Source organism: Carassius gibelio, chromosome B17, assembly GCF_023724105.1.
Source record: "Carassius gibelio isolate Cgi1373 ecotype wild population from Czech Republic chromosome B17, carGib1.2-hapl.c, whole genome shotgun sequence".
Classification (NCBI taxonomy): domain Eukaryota; kingdom Metazoa; phylum Chordata; class Actinopteri; order Cypriniformes; family Cyprinidae; genus Carassius; species Carassius gibelio.
In genome coordinates this window covers 9,522,055-9,538,604 of record NC_068412.1, presented here as the reverse complement: position 1 = coordinate 9,538,604, position 16,550 = coordinate 9,522,055, and the positions used below count along the sequence as shown (strand labels likewise).

The window sequence follows — 16,550 nt, the reverse complement described above, 5'->3', positions numbered from 1 at the left end:
AACTTCTTTCAAAAACATTAAAAATAGTAATGTTTCCAAACTTTTGGTCTGTACTGTATATATATATATATATATATATATATATATATATATATATATATATATATATATATATATATATATATATACACACACACACACACACATATATATATACACACACACACATTATATATATATATATATATATATATATATATATACTTTAACTGTACACTTTCCACAATGAAATAAATCCCCATTATTTAAAATTTCAATTTATATATCAATTTAACACATAAAACACTTAATGTTTCCAAGTGCCCCAAATTTTAATCACTGAATCACGATAAAGTAAATTTAAGGGAGAAATTCACACATTCACACTGTCTCTGTTATTAATAATGATCCAAATATTTAAATACCAAAATAATTAATAGATGCTTCAAATCTCAACAATTGCAATTAGTCAAAGTATGTCTCCATCCAGACATAGTTACTTAAATCTTAAGAAATGCTGAAAGTTTGAACTAATCTCCACTCTACACTGCAACCACAACTTTGCCATCTCTAAAGTAATTCAATAGCCCAGAACGACAATGGCCAAAACTGAGCCTCCTGTAAAAGAGGCTGCAACAACACAACATCATGTTTAGTGAAACTTTTCTAGCATTTTCTAAAGGTTTTTCAATTACTTCACATCAACAAAAATGCTTTTTTTCTTCATTTTAGAAATTTTTTATTTACAGATTACACTCAGTTCAACATTCTCTAAATCGGTATGTTAAAAACACATTTGAGATTTATTGATGCCAGTTTTCACACACAGAACCATTCACTCAAACTGTGTTTGTCTGCAAAGACCCATAAGTTCACATTAAGGCCGGCCTCCCGTACCACATGATAAGCACTTAAAAACAGTTTGCATTCATATGGTTCAGTGTCAAACATCTGACCAACACCACCACAGTCCACTGAAACACAAACACACCCAACCCATCCTCGTCATTTCAAACAGAGGAGCAAATAAAGCCATTCAGTCGACTCTTCGTCGCAGGTGGAGAATGCGAATGTCAGGACTGTTGAACTCGGGGTCTTGTTTCTCAGGTGGGATCTCCTCTGACTGGAATTCTTGCAGAAGTAGCTGTGAAACAAAGTATTTGATGAGGAATAAAATAATAGCAGATTTAGCATGCCGATGCATTTAACTGGCTTTCAACTGATACAATTAAACAATCGGCATAACCATTACTTGCAGTTGGAGCTCAAGGACCAACTGGTCTAATACACTCTCATTAACATGTGCCACTAAATATGATAATGTAACCATTTAGTGTTTTACAGTTTGATTCTCTTACCTCAAAGAATCTCTTTTCTATTTCAGGATTTACGCCAACCGTGCGCTGCTCATAGCAACAGATGATACACGTCTCTGGTCCAGCCAAGAGTTTCAGAGTCTCCACCAGTGGCTCCACAGACTGTGGAATAGAAAACACTGAGGCTATTAAACCTTATTCACAGCTAATTATTGCTGTGTGGGAAAATTCTATAAATTATTGTGCAATATTCATTGTTACAGTACCTGCTCATAGTAGATACAATCGGCCATCAGAATATAATGAGGATGAGGGAGAAATTCTTCGACATTTCCTCCCCTTTTAAAAGGAAAATGTTGCATAAGTTGTCATTATTTCATCATTCATTTAAATTAAATAAAATAACTTTCATTTCACGGATACATTTTCAAACACATATATATTAATGTGTATAAAGATGAGTAAATTATGACAATTTTCATTTTTGGGTGAATTATGCTCATATGATCGTTGTAGCTATTATGTGGTGACAACCCACTGTATTTGGATGAAAGCTTTTTATTATTACTATTATTTTAAATTATTTTGGTATATAACTATATGTTTGTTCGTGTGTGTTTAGTGTGCCTAATTTAAATAATTTAATTTAATAGAAGAAGAAAAATGTGCACCTTGAATGCAATTAATTTTATTGTAAAGATAAAAAAAGATCTAAATATCTGAAAGATACTGTAGGATAAACTGTAGTACAAACCATTTCAGTACCTTGGCTGTGATTGAGCCTGTCCGGATGAGATGCAGATTTTTCTTGATGTTTAGTTGAAGGAGAGGCTGCAGGTCTTCCAGATCTGTCACTGTGACATTTGCCCTATGCACATTATTCACTTTATTAATACACTTTTAAAGGGACCACATTTGTGAATAATTCTGATAATGTTCAGAAAGAAGAATGCATTCCTACAACTTTCAGAACATACTTTTTCTTACATGGCACACATTGTAATTTTAATGTAACAGAGGAGTTGATATGCACAGGATTCATAACTCACCCCAGAGTCGCGGCCACGAGACCCACGAGTCCTGTTCCTGCGCCCACTTCAATAATGTTCTTACAGGACCACGTACTGACTCCAGACTGAACACTGCAAAACTGTTCCGTCTCGAGGTACTTTGACAGGACTATAGCAGCGTCCCATACTACACAGCCCACGTCCCCTTTGCTGCACTGGTACATTCTTAAAACAGACCCGTCATTTTTCTCTATTTCTCTAACAAAATAATCTTCCGAGTCCTCGTCAGCCGCCATGTTCTTTCTTAGCTCGCTCAACACATTCTACGTCACGCATCTACGTGTCTTCCGATTCGCGATGTCTTTTTTTTTTCTTTCTTCTCTAATGATAGCATAGACTGTATAAAAACTGAAAGACAGAACAGACTAATAATACTGGTTTATGATTATTTATGTAATGTATGGTGTTTAAGGTTATGAGTTTATTTTATTTATTTATTTATTTTTTTCATTTGTAGCTGGTGGTATTTTACGTGAGATAAAACAAATTTATAAAATGAAAATAACAGAAAATTTGCTACAAAAAAATATAAATAAATAAATAAGGAAAAGAACAAAAACCTAGTCAGTCGATTTTAATTGGATTCATTAGAATTATGCTCTTTGTACACATATTGGTTCTACAGTTATTCTTTATCAGAGTCATTTTTATTGTTTATTATTTTTACATTTAATACACTTATAATCTCCGCAAACAACAAATGGCCCTGATTAAATTTTGGGACGAAGAAATTTTATTGAGGTCAGTGGCGTATACAATTTCCCGAAATTCTTGATCAGTAGTAGCAGATCATTTGCAGACAAACATAAGCCATAGTCTGCTGCACGTTAGTGATTTTAATACAAAGCTTCCAAGTTGCAGATGAGATTTTTAATACGTGCCACTATGTTAATACTTATTTGTGAAATGAAAGCCTACGTGACGTATGGACGGTTTTGTGATTGCTGTAAATAATGATTGGATTTGTTGTTGCTGTTCTTCGTCATATTGTAGTTTTATATAAAGCCACTAGATGTCCGCGCAGACACATTCATACAGTTTGACCCTTAACTTCTCCCAACTGGAAAGGTCCACACTTTTTAGCAATCCACTATGATATGGACGGCATCACTTAGACTTAGAAAATGGAAAAAATGCTTGTTTACCTTTCACTTCTTAATTTTGCATATTCTGGCCAGATAAATTTCAGTATCACTAAGCCCTGTCTTTCTCTGCTAGAAATCATCTCTCTCTCTCTCTCTCTCTCTCTCTCTCTCTCTCTGTTCTTTATTTAAATTCTTTACAAGGAAACTGGACCATCACTATCACTTCCCAACGTATGTGCAAAGTACCAAACCAAGCATGGATAGCTTTTATTTTATAGTCACCATGGCTGCTGGAGAGAGAAGAGGGAGACCATCCAGAATAGCATTTGAAATCTGATGACGCAAAGACATTTACTGTTAACAAAGATCCACTGCTGCCCGTGTTCAGCAAAATAATTTGTATGAGATCAGCAGTTCTCTGCTGTGCTGTCTGCAGTGCTAACAATATGCTGCTGATCGCCATGCATCATTATTGCGAACCTTCCTGCTAGCTGCTTACTGACACTCCTTTTAGGGTTTTGGGGATATGGGAGAGCTCAGCAAGGCATTTTAAGCACATCCTGGCTTGGACCCTATATTGGACCCAACACCTTCATGTATACTGTACTGTATACTGTACTGTGACTATTTTGGGAACATATTTCCCTTGATCAGTGGTTACCAACCCTCTTCCTCGAGCCCCAATGAAGACTCGCATGAAACCCACCCAGGCATTTGAGTCTGCATGCTGGGGCAGCAGGGTGTTAAATTAAGCTTTTTCAGGGGATAGTTGTTTCTTTGACGTCAACTGTTTTAAATGCCTCCTCAGTTATCACTTGCATCATCTCCTGTATAAATTTTCATTAGTGTATTACAGTTCTACCTTAATGCAATACAAGGACATGTGCCAGTGATAAAAGCTTATTTATAAAGAAAAAGAGAGAGAACAATAAGCAAAGCTTTTCAGGAAACATACCATACACTGTGAAAAATGAGAGTAAAGTGTAAAATCTTGTAAAAATGCTATGGGAAAAAAATATGAATAGGTTAACAGTAAATTACACTACACATTAAACTACACATTTCATGTAGATTTTTCAGTTTTACAGTAAAATACTTTTTTTTTTTTTTTTTTTTTAGAACAAAGATTTAAAATCAAAAACTGTAAATTGATATCCCTAGACCTATGTTTCTTAGTTTTTTTTTATCAGTAATGTACATTAGGGTTTTATGTAAACAACAATCTGTTGTTTAATGAATGTTTATTGCATTTTTTTTTTAATGTTGTGTTTTAGCATAATGTTTTTTTGTGTTTGCGTGAATGACACTGCACCTTGTGTATATTATTGTATATTAGTACATACTTCAGCTTGTTTATTCAGAGCGAGTAATAAAGTCAGCAGACAATAAATGTTTGCCTCACCCTAATCAAAAAATGTCTCCATTCTACTCAGGAGTTTCTTGAATATGTCTGTTGGAAAGAGAAAAACTTCCGTGATTTCAGGTTACTCTAAATATATGTCTAAAGCACACCCAATTCTTTAAACTGCATCACAACTTACTTCAAGTGTGTCTCATTCTTTGAGAAAACAGACAAGATGAAGGAGGCAATTTCACCAGGATTCTCTGTGCAAGGTACAATAATATACTCTCCCGGCTCCAGCCTGAAGAATTTCATCACCTCTCTAAAGTATTTTAATTTATCAGTCTGTTCCACAGGCTTTCTGTCAATGAAGAACTCTGATGAAAACCTCCCACTTTGACTTCTCATCTAAAAGAGAATAATAAAATATGTCTTTAGTTTATTTAAATTAATGGATGCATGTAAACAAAATCTTGAAAGGGCCATTACAGTATAACATTATGTTGATTTGCACTTGCCTCGAGTGGTATCTGTGAAAGAAAGGAGAAAAAAAGGCATAACATAATTTAAGGGATATTGCAGTTGATGCACAAAACATGTCATTGCTGAGACGGTCACGACTTTCAGAAAGCAGCTGAAGGGTTATTTGACCCAAAAATGAAAATTAGACTGTGCTTTACTTACCCTCTAAGCATCATATGTGTATATGACTTTTTTTCTGTCAGACGAATTCAGTCGGAGTTATATAAAAATTTGTCCTGGCTATTCCAAGCTTTATCATTGCAGTAAGCAGGTGTTGCAGTTGAACAGTCCAAAAGTAGTCAAATAAAGTGCACAATAAAACCAAATGTATTCATCTGAAAGAAGAAAGTCATTTACACTATAGGATGTTTGAAGGGTGAGTTAAACACAAGCTAATTTTGGGGTGAACTAACCCTTGAAGGCACACTTCTTCTGTTAGAATGTAACCATTCCACAACCATGGCACATACAAATTCAACAACATTATACAAGTGCCATGACAAGTCTCAGTTAGTCTAGTACAGAACACATAGCCAGGTTTTATTTTATTTTATTTTCTTTTTTTATGAAAGACAAGAAAAGAAAGAAAAGCGCTAGTATTAGTTGGTTAAGTGCTGGCGAAAAAGATGAGTCTTTAGATGTTTTTTGAAAATGAGTATACACAATACTGACCTCAAAAACATAGAAGCCAATTTTTAAATTTTGTTGGCTTTTTCTGTTTCTCTTCTCATGGTTCTGAATGAGGGACACCAGTATATTTTCAGGACGCTGGCCACGAGCGCATTCCTCATTAAGCTCATCAATTTTCACCCGAAACTGAGGGTTTGTCCAGAAAGTCTCTATAGCATTAAAATAAGATTTGTACATAATTTTCATTTTCTATGCATTTATTTCAAGTTCTGTCTTAATTGTACAAGCCCTGTCATTATACTTTAAGGTTTTATTATCATTTTGCTATGCTGGAACTGATTGATAGGGCTTTATGTGCAAATATATACATATTCATACAGTAATAATACCTGTCTTGATTATGTCACCTCCTGCTGAAATCCCATCATTCCATCTGCCAAAATTTCTTTTTGAGGTCCAGTGACATTCAGTAGAGCCATCCAGGAAATCAGGACAGAGACAACAGATGTCTATGTTTGCAAAAATGTAGGTAAAGTCTTTCATTGACATCCTGCAGTAAAAAATATGTTTCGAAGTAAAATGCGATTTTTATACATTGTATATGAGGTAGTCATTTCTCACTTCAGATGTGAGAGAGTGGGTTTACATATCATGGTCATACTCACCAGAACTCCCCATTATTTAAAACTTCATGGCAATTTTTGCGGACCACCTCACAAACTTTTTCCCATAAGGGTGATCTGTAAAATGTATAAACAAATCATCTGTGCTATTTTGTAGCAAATACACAGAAAAGAATATTAAGCATGTAAAGTGATATGGCATGATGTGTTCAAGCAATGTATGTCTTTCAGCTGAGTTTGTGTCTGTCTAAATTGAGCTGATACTGTAATCGTTACCCATCACTCCAGTCTCCTCGCCACTCTTTTCTGCCCCATGGGTTTAACAATCTTACCAGCTGAACTGGATTTTCGTCGCTCATCACCTGTTTTACAAAGCCAGAAATCAAAGTCAGTTTTAGATAATTCTTAAAAGTTTGTTAAATTGATTAAAAAAGAAAAACTCAAAGCGTTGTCATAAAGGGCATTGTGATAGGTGGAGAGGAGCATAAAATCTCATTATACGCAGATGATGTCCTACTCTACTTATCAAACCCTCAATTGACAATACCTCAACTTAAAAAACTAATCACCAAGTTTGGATACTATTCAGGGTATAGAATAAATTTAGACAAAACTGAAGCTCTGAATATAGGAGGCCAAATTTCTGAGAGGGTTATAAAATTGAGTGGCTTTAAATGGCCCAAAGAGGGCATCAAATATTTGGGGATCTTTATAACCCCCTTATTGCAAAACCTATATGTAGCAAACTACCCTAAATTACTTAAATGCATCTATGAAGATCTGCAACGGTGGTCAGCAGTTCCCCTATCTCTCCGTCGGGTGGAATGCGTACGAATTAATATACTACCTAGACTTCTTTACCCCTTTCAAATGTTACCCATAGAAACTCCAAATAATGTATTTGCCAAATTAGATAAACAGATTTCTACATTTATTTGGGCAGGGCAGAGGCCAAGAATTAAGTACAAAACCTTACAGCTTATGAAAACCGATGGAGGAGTGTGCCTCCCAAATTTTAAATATTATTATTGGGCAGCACAGCTAAAACCAATTGAGACATGGTTGAAGGATAACACAGACACACGCTGGCTAAACATAGATAAAAAGTCTCTGTCAATACCCCTTGACCTCACTTCCTTTTGTAAGGGCTAATGCTGACAAAATGGTATTAGGTAAATGGACAAAAATTACTTGACAAATATGGAATAAGGTACAATCATCATTGAAATTTACTCATTCCATCTCCCCTTTATCTAGTATAAGTACAATAAAAACATTTTTACCATTTGAATTAGACTTAGGTTTTAAAAAATGGATAAATGATGGACTCAACTTTATACATCAGTTCATTAGTAAAGGCCATTTTAAGTCATTCGAACAATTGCAAAGAGAATTTAACATACCGAAAGTAGACTTTTATAGATATCTACAAATTAGAGATTTCATTACAAAACACGAAGACTGGGAGGGGATTGCTAACCCAAACAAAATAGAGAAAATTTTGATGAATATACAAAATGGGGAACACCGATAAGAGGGTTATATCTAAACTATATCAGAGTATGCTGACGGGTCACTCAAGTAAATCTTTGCTTTATAAAGAACGATGGGAGGTTGAAACATAACAGGCGATCACTCAAGAGGATTGGTCAGATATATGTCTAGAGGCTCATAGGGTGACTAATTCAAACACATGGAAAGAGTTTAAATGGAAGATTATTACTAGATATTTCCGCACTCCACAAATTGTGTCAAAGATGGGAGCAGGGCTTTCTAGTGAATGCTGGAGGAACTGTGGTGCACAACAAGGCGACCATACTCACATCTTTTGGTCTTGCCCAAAGCTGAAACCATTTTAGGAAGAGGTTTATAGAGCTCTTAAAGATATATTTAACATTGATATCACTTTTGACCCAGTGGTGGCTATTTTAGGGGCAATACCTGAGGGTGCGAAGGAACGGAGATGGAACTTACTTCAGATACTATTTGCAGCAGCTCTGAAATGTATCATGTCCAAATGGCTCAAGCTGGAACCGCCCACACATGAACACTGGCTCCAAAGAGTCAGAGAGATTTACGGGATGGAACAAATAACTTATTCCCTTAGACTTCAGCTAAATATTTTTGAGGCAAGATGGAGCCCAATGTCAAGAAGATTGCATAACAAGGATTAACGAACCACACACGAGAGGGTAAATAGGGACATATAATTATTTGTATATATATAATATGTAGTTTTGTCATTTTTATGCTTGACTTAAAAAAGGAAAAAACGTGAAGACTTTCCTTTTTTTTTTTTTTTTGTATAAATCTTTTGATTATGTTTATGTATATGTGTACATTCAGGTATCATTTACTGTTGTAGTTGTACCCCTGTTGTCTATTGTTGATGTATCTCTGTTATTACATGCTGCTTCTAATAAAAAAAGAGTTTGAAAAAAAGAAAAGAAAGAAAAACTCAAAAAAGCATTGAAAAAAAATCCACAACCTCAAACCAAGCAACCACAAAATATATATATTTTTTGCAATTTATCTCTATTCAAGCTGGTTTCTTAGTCTGGCTTTCTAATAAACCTGCTTTTGTACACTATAAATACTGATAGCTATGTGTAGAATTTCACACATTCACAAAATGTATGCACTGCCTCTGTGATGCAGATAAGAATCGCTATAAAATAGTTCTAAGATTTGTAGAAGATGTAGATTTGTAAAAAAAAATGTGCCAGAAAACACTTGGACTCTATGGAAGATCCAAGTGCAGCATTTAACAATCGACATGAGGCAAGAAGCCAGAAAGCATCACACAAGATGAAACAGTGTGGTCACTAGCAAAAACAAAGACATAGAGCAATTATTTCACAAACATATATATATATATATATATATATATATATATATATATATATATATATATATATATATATATATAAAACACATTAAAATTGGCAGCGCATTTGACGCACTTGCCCCGCCCCAGACCTATGTGAATCATCTGCCATTTCATATAGTCGATTGATGACTAATATGAAGTCATTTCCAAACATGAAGTCATTTCCAAACATAATTTTTGCCATTAATTGTAATAAACCAGATAGATTTTTGTTCACACAGAGATCTTATCTCACTATCATCCAGCCTGTCTGGAATAACATGAAGAAACTGAACGAACAGAGACAGACTAAATCCAGAAGAACTGTGGCAATGTCTTCAAGATACTTCAGGAGCCTACTTGCAAAACTACTTGAAAAACAAAGCGCAAGTGCACCAATTGTTTTTAACCCAATGTGGCCATACCAAATGTTGATTTAATTTAGATAAGTTAATAGAAGTTCATTAGTAAAGTCTATTTATTTCACTATTCAATATTTTTGACGGCATCCTCACTTCACGGAATTTTTACACAAGTGCCTAAAACTGCACAGTACTGTAGCTTTTCGGGTTTCTTGAAGCGTTTTGGAGACATTGCCACAGTTCTTCTGGATTAAGTCTGTCTCAGTTTGTTCAGTTTCTTCATGTTATTCCAGTCAGACTGGATGATGGTAAAATCTGATTTCTGTGTGGAGCAAACAAAAATCTCATTGTATTATTACATTTAATAGCAAGAATAATGTTTGTAAATGTAAACTGATACAAACTGTACGTATACCCTATATGAACACTACAGCAAAACATAGAACATAACTGACTTAAAACCAGTTTTTGTTAGTGAAAATACTAGTGGCCTAAGACTTTTGCATAGAACTGTGTGTATATATTAGTGGTGAGCTTAGATAATTTTTTTAGATTTTAGAACTAGATTAATCTCACTGTAATCTTGAAATTAATCTAGATTAAAATGTCTCATTTGAATTCTGCCGAAGGCATTCAGTGCTACCCAAATAAAATAATGACTAAAAGTAACGTTAAGTCTTTGAGAATGGGTTTCTCAAGACAGGTGGTGCGTTAGACCATCTTCTGTTTCCAAACAGCTCATCACAAACTTCTTGAAAAAGCTGTAATCGAATTCCACATTGCACAAGGTGCAAACAACCTTACACCTTTTCACACACAGTCACACACCGTAAGTGCGTTCCAGGAGTGGTGCATCTGCAGCAGTGCAGCGATCGTTCACGTACCGAGCAGTGGATTGCAATCACGTCCTGTGTGAAAGCACAATGAGTATGATTCTGTCCTGCTTCTGCACCACATATGTAATGCACACGGACTGCATAGGCACTGCAGATGGAGTTTGTGTGAAACAGGCGTGCGTCTTCTCGAGGTTTCCATTGGGAAGCTTCTTTAAAAAAAAAAAAATTCCCTGAAGCAAACCCGGCTGCTTCAGTTGCATCCATTTTAGCACGTCACGTTTGATGTAATTTCACAGTAGGCATTCACACAGGATCAAAGACTCGTTCTCGGCCCCTAAACATTCGGCTAGGTAGGCCTATACATTCGCGCTAAAATATCAAGGTGAAAGTCATCATAGGTCTCGTAGTATAGATCCAGCTCCCAACCCAATTTTAAGAATAGATTAACGGCGATATTTTTTTAATCGCTTGATAAGCGTCTCCTGTTAACGCAGTATGTTAACGCTGATACCGGCCCACCACTAGTGTGTATATATATATATATATATATATATATATATATATTGATAGTCTGGGTAAAGGGTGATTGGGATTGAAGTCCAATGCAAGAAGCAATGATCTGGGAGGAGTGCCCTCTAGTGGTTGTCAAGGGCAAGGTGGAATGGAGGTGGATCAGGGGGAGAGATGGTGGGCCAGGCCCATGTGGTGGAAAATGGCAGAGAGCCAAAGGTAGACCAGGGAACCAGGGTGGGGCCAGCAGCACAGGGGGCCAGGGTGGAGCAGAATACCATCAGAGTGGATCTAAAGGCCACCCCAGCATAGCAGATTGAGCTGAAGATCTCCATGGCAAAACAGACGACCACCACAGTATGGCAGATGGGACCAAAGATCCCCACCGTGGAACTGTCAGAGCTGAAGAGCACTGCAGCAGAGCTTATGAGACAGATGACCGTGAGAGATTTTGGGAGTGGATACCACCGACTAGAGGGAAGTTGAAGTGGTACATGAACTTGAGACTGGAGCAACCTTGGGAATTAACTCATAGACTTCAGTGTGTTCTGAAGCAGGCTCAAAAACTGGAGAGAACTCTGGAATGAACTCGAAGACTTGAGTGGACTCTGGAGCTGACTCTGGTTATGTGTGGGGAGAGGGAACAGGGAAAAATGTCCTTGATTTATATCTTAACTGTTTACCATCAAGTATAATGCATGCATAGTTTGAATCAAGACTTGTATACCCGTGAGAAATGTATGTACCATTAAATTGCCTTTTTGTAGATGGTTTAAAAAGTATTCCTTACCTTGTACTTACCCTTAAATGGTTGCTCTCTTTTCTCTTTACGCTATAAAAGAGTTGATTAATTTCTCATTATGAAGGATGAAGTTGAGGAGGACAGTTGGTAGTGCAAGCCATGCCAGTGAAAAACCTTGTTCCTCTTCAGGAACACCAGCTGCATCAAAGCGCTACAGGGAACGCGTTTAGTGTGAGTGACTCTGAATACTGTGTGTTATCTGTCCAACGGAAAAGCGTGACGTCACAGGTGGGGTGACATAAGCGACCAGGAAACTATAAAACCATGTGCCACACAGCTGGCCTCAGCTTTGCGTCTTTCAGCAAGCAGTCTGTGTGTGAATGTCTTCAGTTTGTCTTGTGAGTTTATTTACTGTTGTCTGTCTCGTAGAGCTCCAGAAACATGTCTAAGAGCAAGGCAAAATCTAAACATATGAAAGGTGAATCCAGATCGCATTTCAGGCTGTGTGTTCCTCCCTGCCTATGATTTTTAACGAGTGGGGATACATGCAGTCTGTGCGTGGTCTACCGGGGGTTGAAGCACACGGAGTCAGCTCTCGAGGGGGGCAACTGCAGCAGCAGGGCAGCAACTGCACTTGTGGGGTTCGCAGGTGGATCTGGCAGAGGGAATGGAGATGGGCGAGTCCCTATCTCCTTCCACATCGGCCAGATCCGGTGCCCCATATCATTGCATTCGGAAGCATATTCTGTGGTTTCTTCCCCCCAGGGAGAGGGATCGACACTCCGCTTCTCTTCCTCTGAGGAGGCTGATGTGGAGACTGTCAGCGGGGATTTCCCACCCCACTCACCACAATATGAGGAGCTCTTAGATGTGGCTACACGCGCTTTGGCCAAGCTCAATATCGATTGGCCCCGCTAAAAAAAACATTTGAATCGCAGAAGAGTAAACTCGACAAACACTTTCAATGGAGGAGGCAACCACCTTGGCACGGTTGGAACAGATGCTTGCTAGCTATCTGTCCCCTGGACCTGCATTATCTCTGAAGGCTCTGGCGTTGTCCTCCAAGCCACTCAGAACAACTTTGGCTTTGGTGGGCAAAGGGTATGTCAAGCTGCTGCATGTCTGTACACCATGTCGGTGTTACAGGTGTACCAAGCCGACCTGCTAAAAGAGTTAGACGAGGGAGAGGAGATGAAGTCCGACAATGTGTCAGAGTTGAGACAGATCGTTTGAGACAGAACGTTTCAGAGCATGCAGTTTAAGAGATAATGAAACTCCGCAGAAATTGTATGTAAGATTGAAAGACCTGTATGAAAAGTGTATGGTCCCTTCGGGACGAACCAAGCAAGAGATTGGTGATCAGATAGTGCTGGAACAGTTCCTCAAAAAGCTGAATCCAGAAGTAAGAACGTGGGTGAAACAGAATGGCCCTACTTCATGTAAGCAAGCGGCGGAAATGGCAGAAACATTCATGGCTGCCAGGTGATCACTAAATCAGCCGAGGCGATGGTGAGACTTCAATCACAGCTCAACCGGTAAGTCTGGGGAGGATAGGGGCATTAGTCCGAAAAATGTTGATGTGTTTAATCAAACGATACAAACTAGTTCTACTTTGAGTAACAGTAAACAGACAGGAGTTGGTCAGTACAACAGAAGGTCTGTAATTATATGTCATTTATGCAGCCACTCTGGCCATAAAAAGCTGAGTGTCAGTGTTACGAAGTAAGATACTCAGTGAAGTTGAATGAGATTGAATTGAATACTGACATGGTAATTGATGTGATGATTGGAAACACGTTGTTTAAAGCATTGGTTGATTCAGGTTCAAGTCAGACATTAGTGAGAACAGAAATTGTGGGAAGGTTTAATAGGCTGAACCATGACAAGTTGAGGGTCTGCTGTATTCATGGTGATGAAAAAGAATATCCCAAAACTAGGATTATGATAGAAATCAGAGGCCAGGCCTATGGTTTAACTGTGGGGGTAGTGAATAAAACCCCTTACCCCTTATTGTGTTAGAGGATTTGTTGTTGAGTGAGAAAAGCGTAGCAGAGGCTATGGTGGTAACAAGAGCACAGGATAATCGGGATGAGGTCAGCAAACAGCTGATGCAAGATTTACCTTTTAAATGTTGTAAGGGAAACAGGTCAATTTAGCTCAAAGGGAATCATTTAAGATTTTAAAGGGAATTTGAACAGAATCACTGTTTCACGGCTGTTCACGGAGACGCGCCTGCGGTTCAGTGAACGAGCCGTTTAACATCAAATCTGCGCTGGATACTAATATCCAAACTATAGTGAAACACTATCAATTAGCACAGTAACAAGATCGGCAGCTTAAGACATTAACTTGTAAGCACAAAACACAAGATACTTCTCTTTTCAATATGAATAAGGCTTTATTAGATAAATCTAAGACATATAAACTAATCTAACACATAAACGCACGCACACACACATTCACACAAGTTGCAGGAATATCGAAAGTTAGGGAAAGATGAGTTTAAGAGAATGGAAATATGGAATCCCAAGTTTACAGCAATACGTTAAATTGCATAGACATGAACAACCATCAATCACGTAATTAGCCCTTGCATTGAGTTCCTCAATGTGACTAAAATTATATTAGATACACCAGCACAACAAATATCTGGGGATACGTTGCCTTAGTTTCCTGTGAAAGGGACTCCCGTTGAAAGGGGTATCCTGGTGTCGCTGACTGGCTGGAAGTTCAGTTGGCTGAAGTGACGTCTTGGGGAGCCCGTGCTTGGGCGTTGGCTGAAGCTGGAGTTGTGTGGCTGGTCGGAGTTCAAACGCGCAGACGAGGTCGACGTTACAAAACTTAACTCAGAACACGAAACTCTCAAACGGAAAAGAAAAGAAATAAAGTTTGACGAGACTAGGTTGTGTTCCTTCTCATTGTGGCATAAGTAGCAGCAGGCAGGCACGCTGGAACCGCGCTCAAAGAACCATGATGACTAACCACATGGCTAGATGCTACAAGCTAAAGCTAGGTAGCAAAGCTACAAGCTAAGAGCAGGCATGACTGATAGCACGAGCAAGGCTGGAACTAAAAGCAGACTAAAAGCCGACATGGCTAATAGCAGCAGGCAGACTAAAACTAAAAGCAAGATTTAATCGTGTCCAAAGTTTTTAAACTTCCTTGTTGGCCACCCCTCAAATGTTGCCTTGACCAATCAGATATGGTCCTGGGGTCTGGGGTATCATAAATCATTGTTTATCTTACCAAGCATGTGGTTCTTGCCTCACAGGGTCTAATTTTGGACATGATTCCTATAATATGATTATGATATATTTTACAAATAAATGATTGTCAGGACAATATCAAGCAAGAAAATGCGATTATTTGAATACTAGACATGACTAGGTATCCTATAGTTATCAAAAGACATACACAATAAGTGATTATACATGATAGTCAAATGTGTGGGTTACACGTAAATGAATAGGGAGTTAAGCAATGGAATGATTCATTCATAAGTCTTTTTTGAGTTCATTCTGGTCCATATATAATGTATAAAAAGCAGTTTCTTTGCCATTCTCTGGCAAAGGACTTTTCTGTGAAGACAAAGGTTCAAAGCCCTTCCCCCTTAGGAATTTCAGTCTGGTTTCACTGGCTGGGGGGGGAAGTCAATGCAAGTATTTAACTTGATCTCCTGGGTTTACATGTGATGTCCAGCATTGCATTTCAATCACGAACAATAAATTTGACAATCTCTTCTTCGAATTAAAATTGTTAATAATTGTTCTATTGGTGTTAATGTTGAAAGCTGTTGTGTGAACAAGTTGGTTGGTTGGTTATCTTGCTTGGTTCCTGTGGCACTAGAACTGATTTATGACTTCCTGAGGAATTCAGCTCATGTTTCAGTGCACACAGCTCTGATAGACTCTTTGATTTGTCTGATTTGACTCATTTCTGCTACATATATCCCCCTTTCGATCGGCGAGGTGTTTAGGTGAAGACATCGTCGATCGCTGGAGAAACAAAGGCAGAAGAAGCAGACAAACACAGCAAACAGCAAGACAACACCTCCATGACAGTTACTGTACTGGTGCAGGCATCAGGTTATTTAGGTACACGTGGTTAAGTTCAATTAGTCAATGTAGTTTAGCACATTGAGGATAGTTTAGATCGTCTTGGAAATTGTTTTTATTTTGATTCATCAATCAAATTTGTGGTTAACTTTGTTTGGTTCTTCTAGGTTGTCTTACTTTACATGTTTACCATTAGTTTTCTAGTAATTTCATTTCAATTCAATGAATTGACCTATCATGCATGGAGCTCTCTGGCTTCCATTCAGTTTAGAGTGGCTGGCGGATATTAGGTGTTGCGAGTCAATCCTAATATCAGACCTTCGACCCTCGCAGGGTGTCTAGGCATTTCACCTACTCAGGAAAGAGGGGAAGGAGAAGGATAGGTAGAAGAAGAACAAAACAAAACAAGGCTGCTGTGGGTTTTCCTAGCATGGGTTACAACTACTATTGAGCTAGGATGTCAGGTGCAGCTAGTGTGTCATGAACCTTAACTCAGGTGTTCTACCTATTGTGAGGATGGCTGCACGTTTCTTCATGGTGGGTATGTGTAACTTTGTTACACTAAAAGTTGGATATTCTACCTGTGGGAAGAATATGTTTGTTGACTGT

General features: G+C 37.9%; 2 protein-coding genes across 2 annotated transcripts in view; both read right to left on the bottom strand.

Annotated features, from left to right (window-relative positions):
* Positions 1 to 353: 353 nt before the first annotated feature.
* Positions 354 to 2,672, bottom strand: vcpkmt (valosin containing protein lysine (K) methyltransferase). The gene is made up of 5 exons (XM_052581344.1): positions 2,345 to 2,672; positions 2,050 to 2,163; positions 1,562 to 1,634; positions 1,338 to 1,457; positions 354 to 1,123 (listed from the first exon to the last, which is right to left on the bottom strand). The coding sequence occupies exons 1-5, from the start codon at positions 2,599 to 2,601 to the stop codon at positions 1,016 to 1,018; spliced, it is 672 nt and encodes a 223-aa protein (XP_052437304.1). The 5' UTR covers positions 2,602 to 2,672; the 3' UTR covers positions 354 to 1,015.
* Positions 2,673 to 4,786: 2,114 nt separating this feature from the next.
* The window catches only part of LOC127976729 (calpain-1 catalytic subunit-like), a 34,436-nt gene continuing 22,672 nt past the window's right edge, over positions 4,787 to 16,550 (bottom strand). The window contains exons 8-14 of the mRNA XM_052581347.1: positions 6,844 to 6,929; positions 6,610 to 6,684; positions 6,334 to 6,494; positions 5,987 to 6,153; positions 5,311 to 5,322; positions 4,992 to 5,200; positions 4,787 to 4,900 (exon numbers count right to left, since the gene is read on the bottom strand). Of these exons, the coding sequence (XP_052437307.1) occupies positions 4,876 to 4,900; positions 4,992 to 5,200; positions 5,311 to 5,322; positions 5,987 to 6,153; positions 6,334 to 6,494; positions 6,610 to 6,684; positions 6,844 to 6,929 (735 nt within the window). The 3' untranslated portion in view covers positions 4,787 to 4,875. The remainder of the gene's footprint in view (positions 4,901 to 4,991; positions 5,201 to 5,310; positions 5,323 to 5,986; positions 6,154 to 6,333; positions 6,495 to 6,609; positions 6,685 to 6,843; positions 6,930 to 16,550) is intronic.

What these genes read in the sequence shown, in the direction of transcription:
- vcpkmt (XM_052581344.1), bottom strand. Translation starts at nt 2,601, where the DNA reads ATGGCGGCTGACGAGGACTCGGAAGATTATTTTGTTAGAGAAATAGAG. An exon ending in CTCGTGGCCGCGACTCTGGG is followed by an intron (nt 2,164 to 2,344) that starts GTGAGTTATGAA and finishes TAATGTGCATAG; the next exon opens with GGCAAATGTCACAGTGACAG. An exon ending in TAGAAAAGAGATTCTTTGAG is followed by an intron (nt 1,124 to 1,337) that starts GTAAGAGAATCA and finishes TTTGTTTCACAG; the next exon opens with CTACTTCTGCAAGAATTCCA.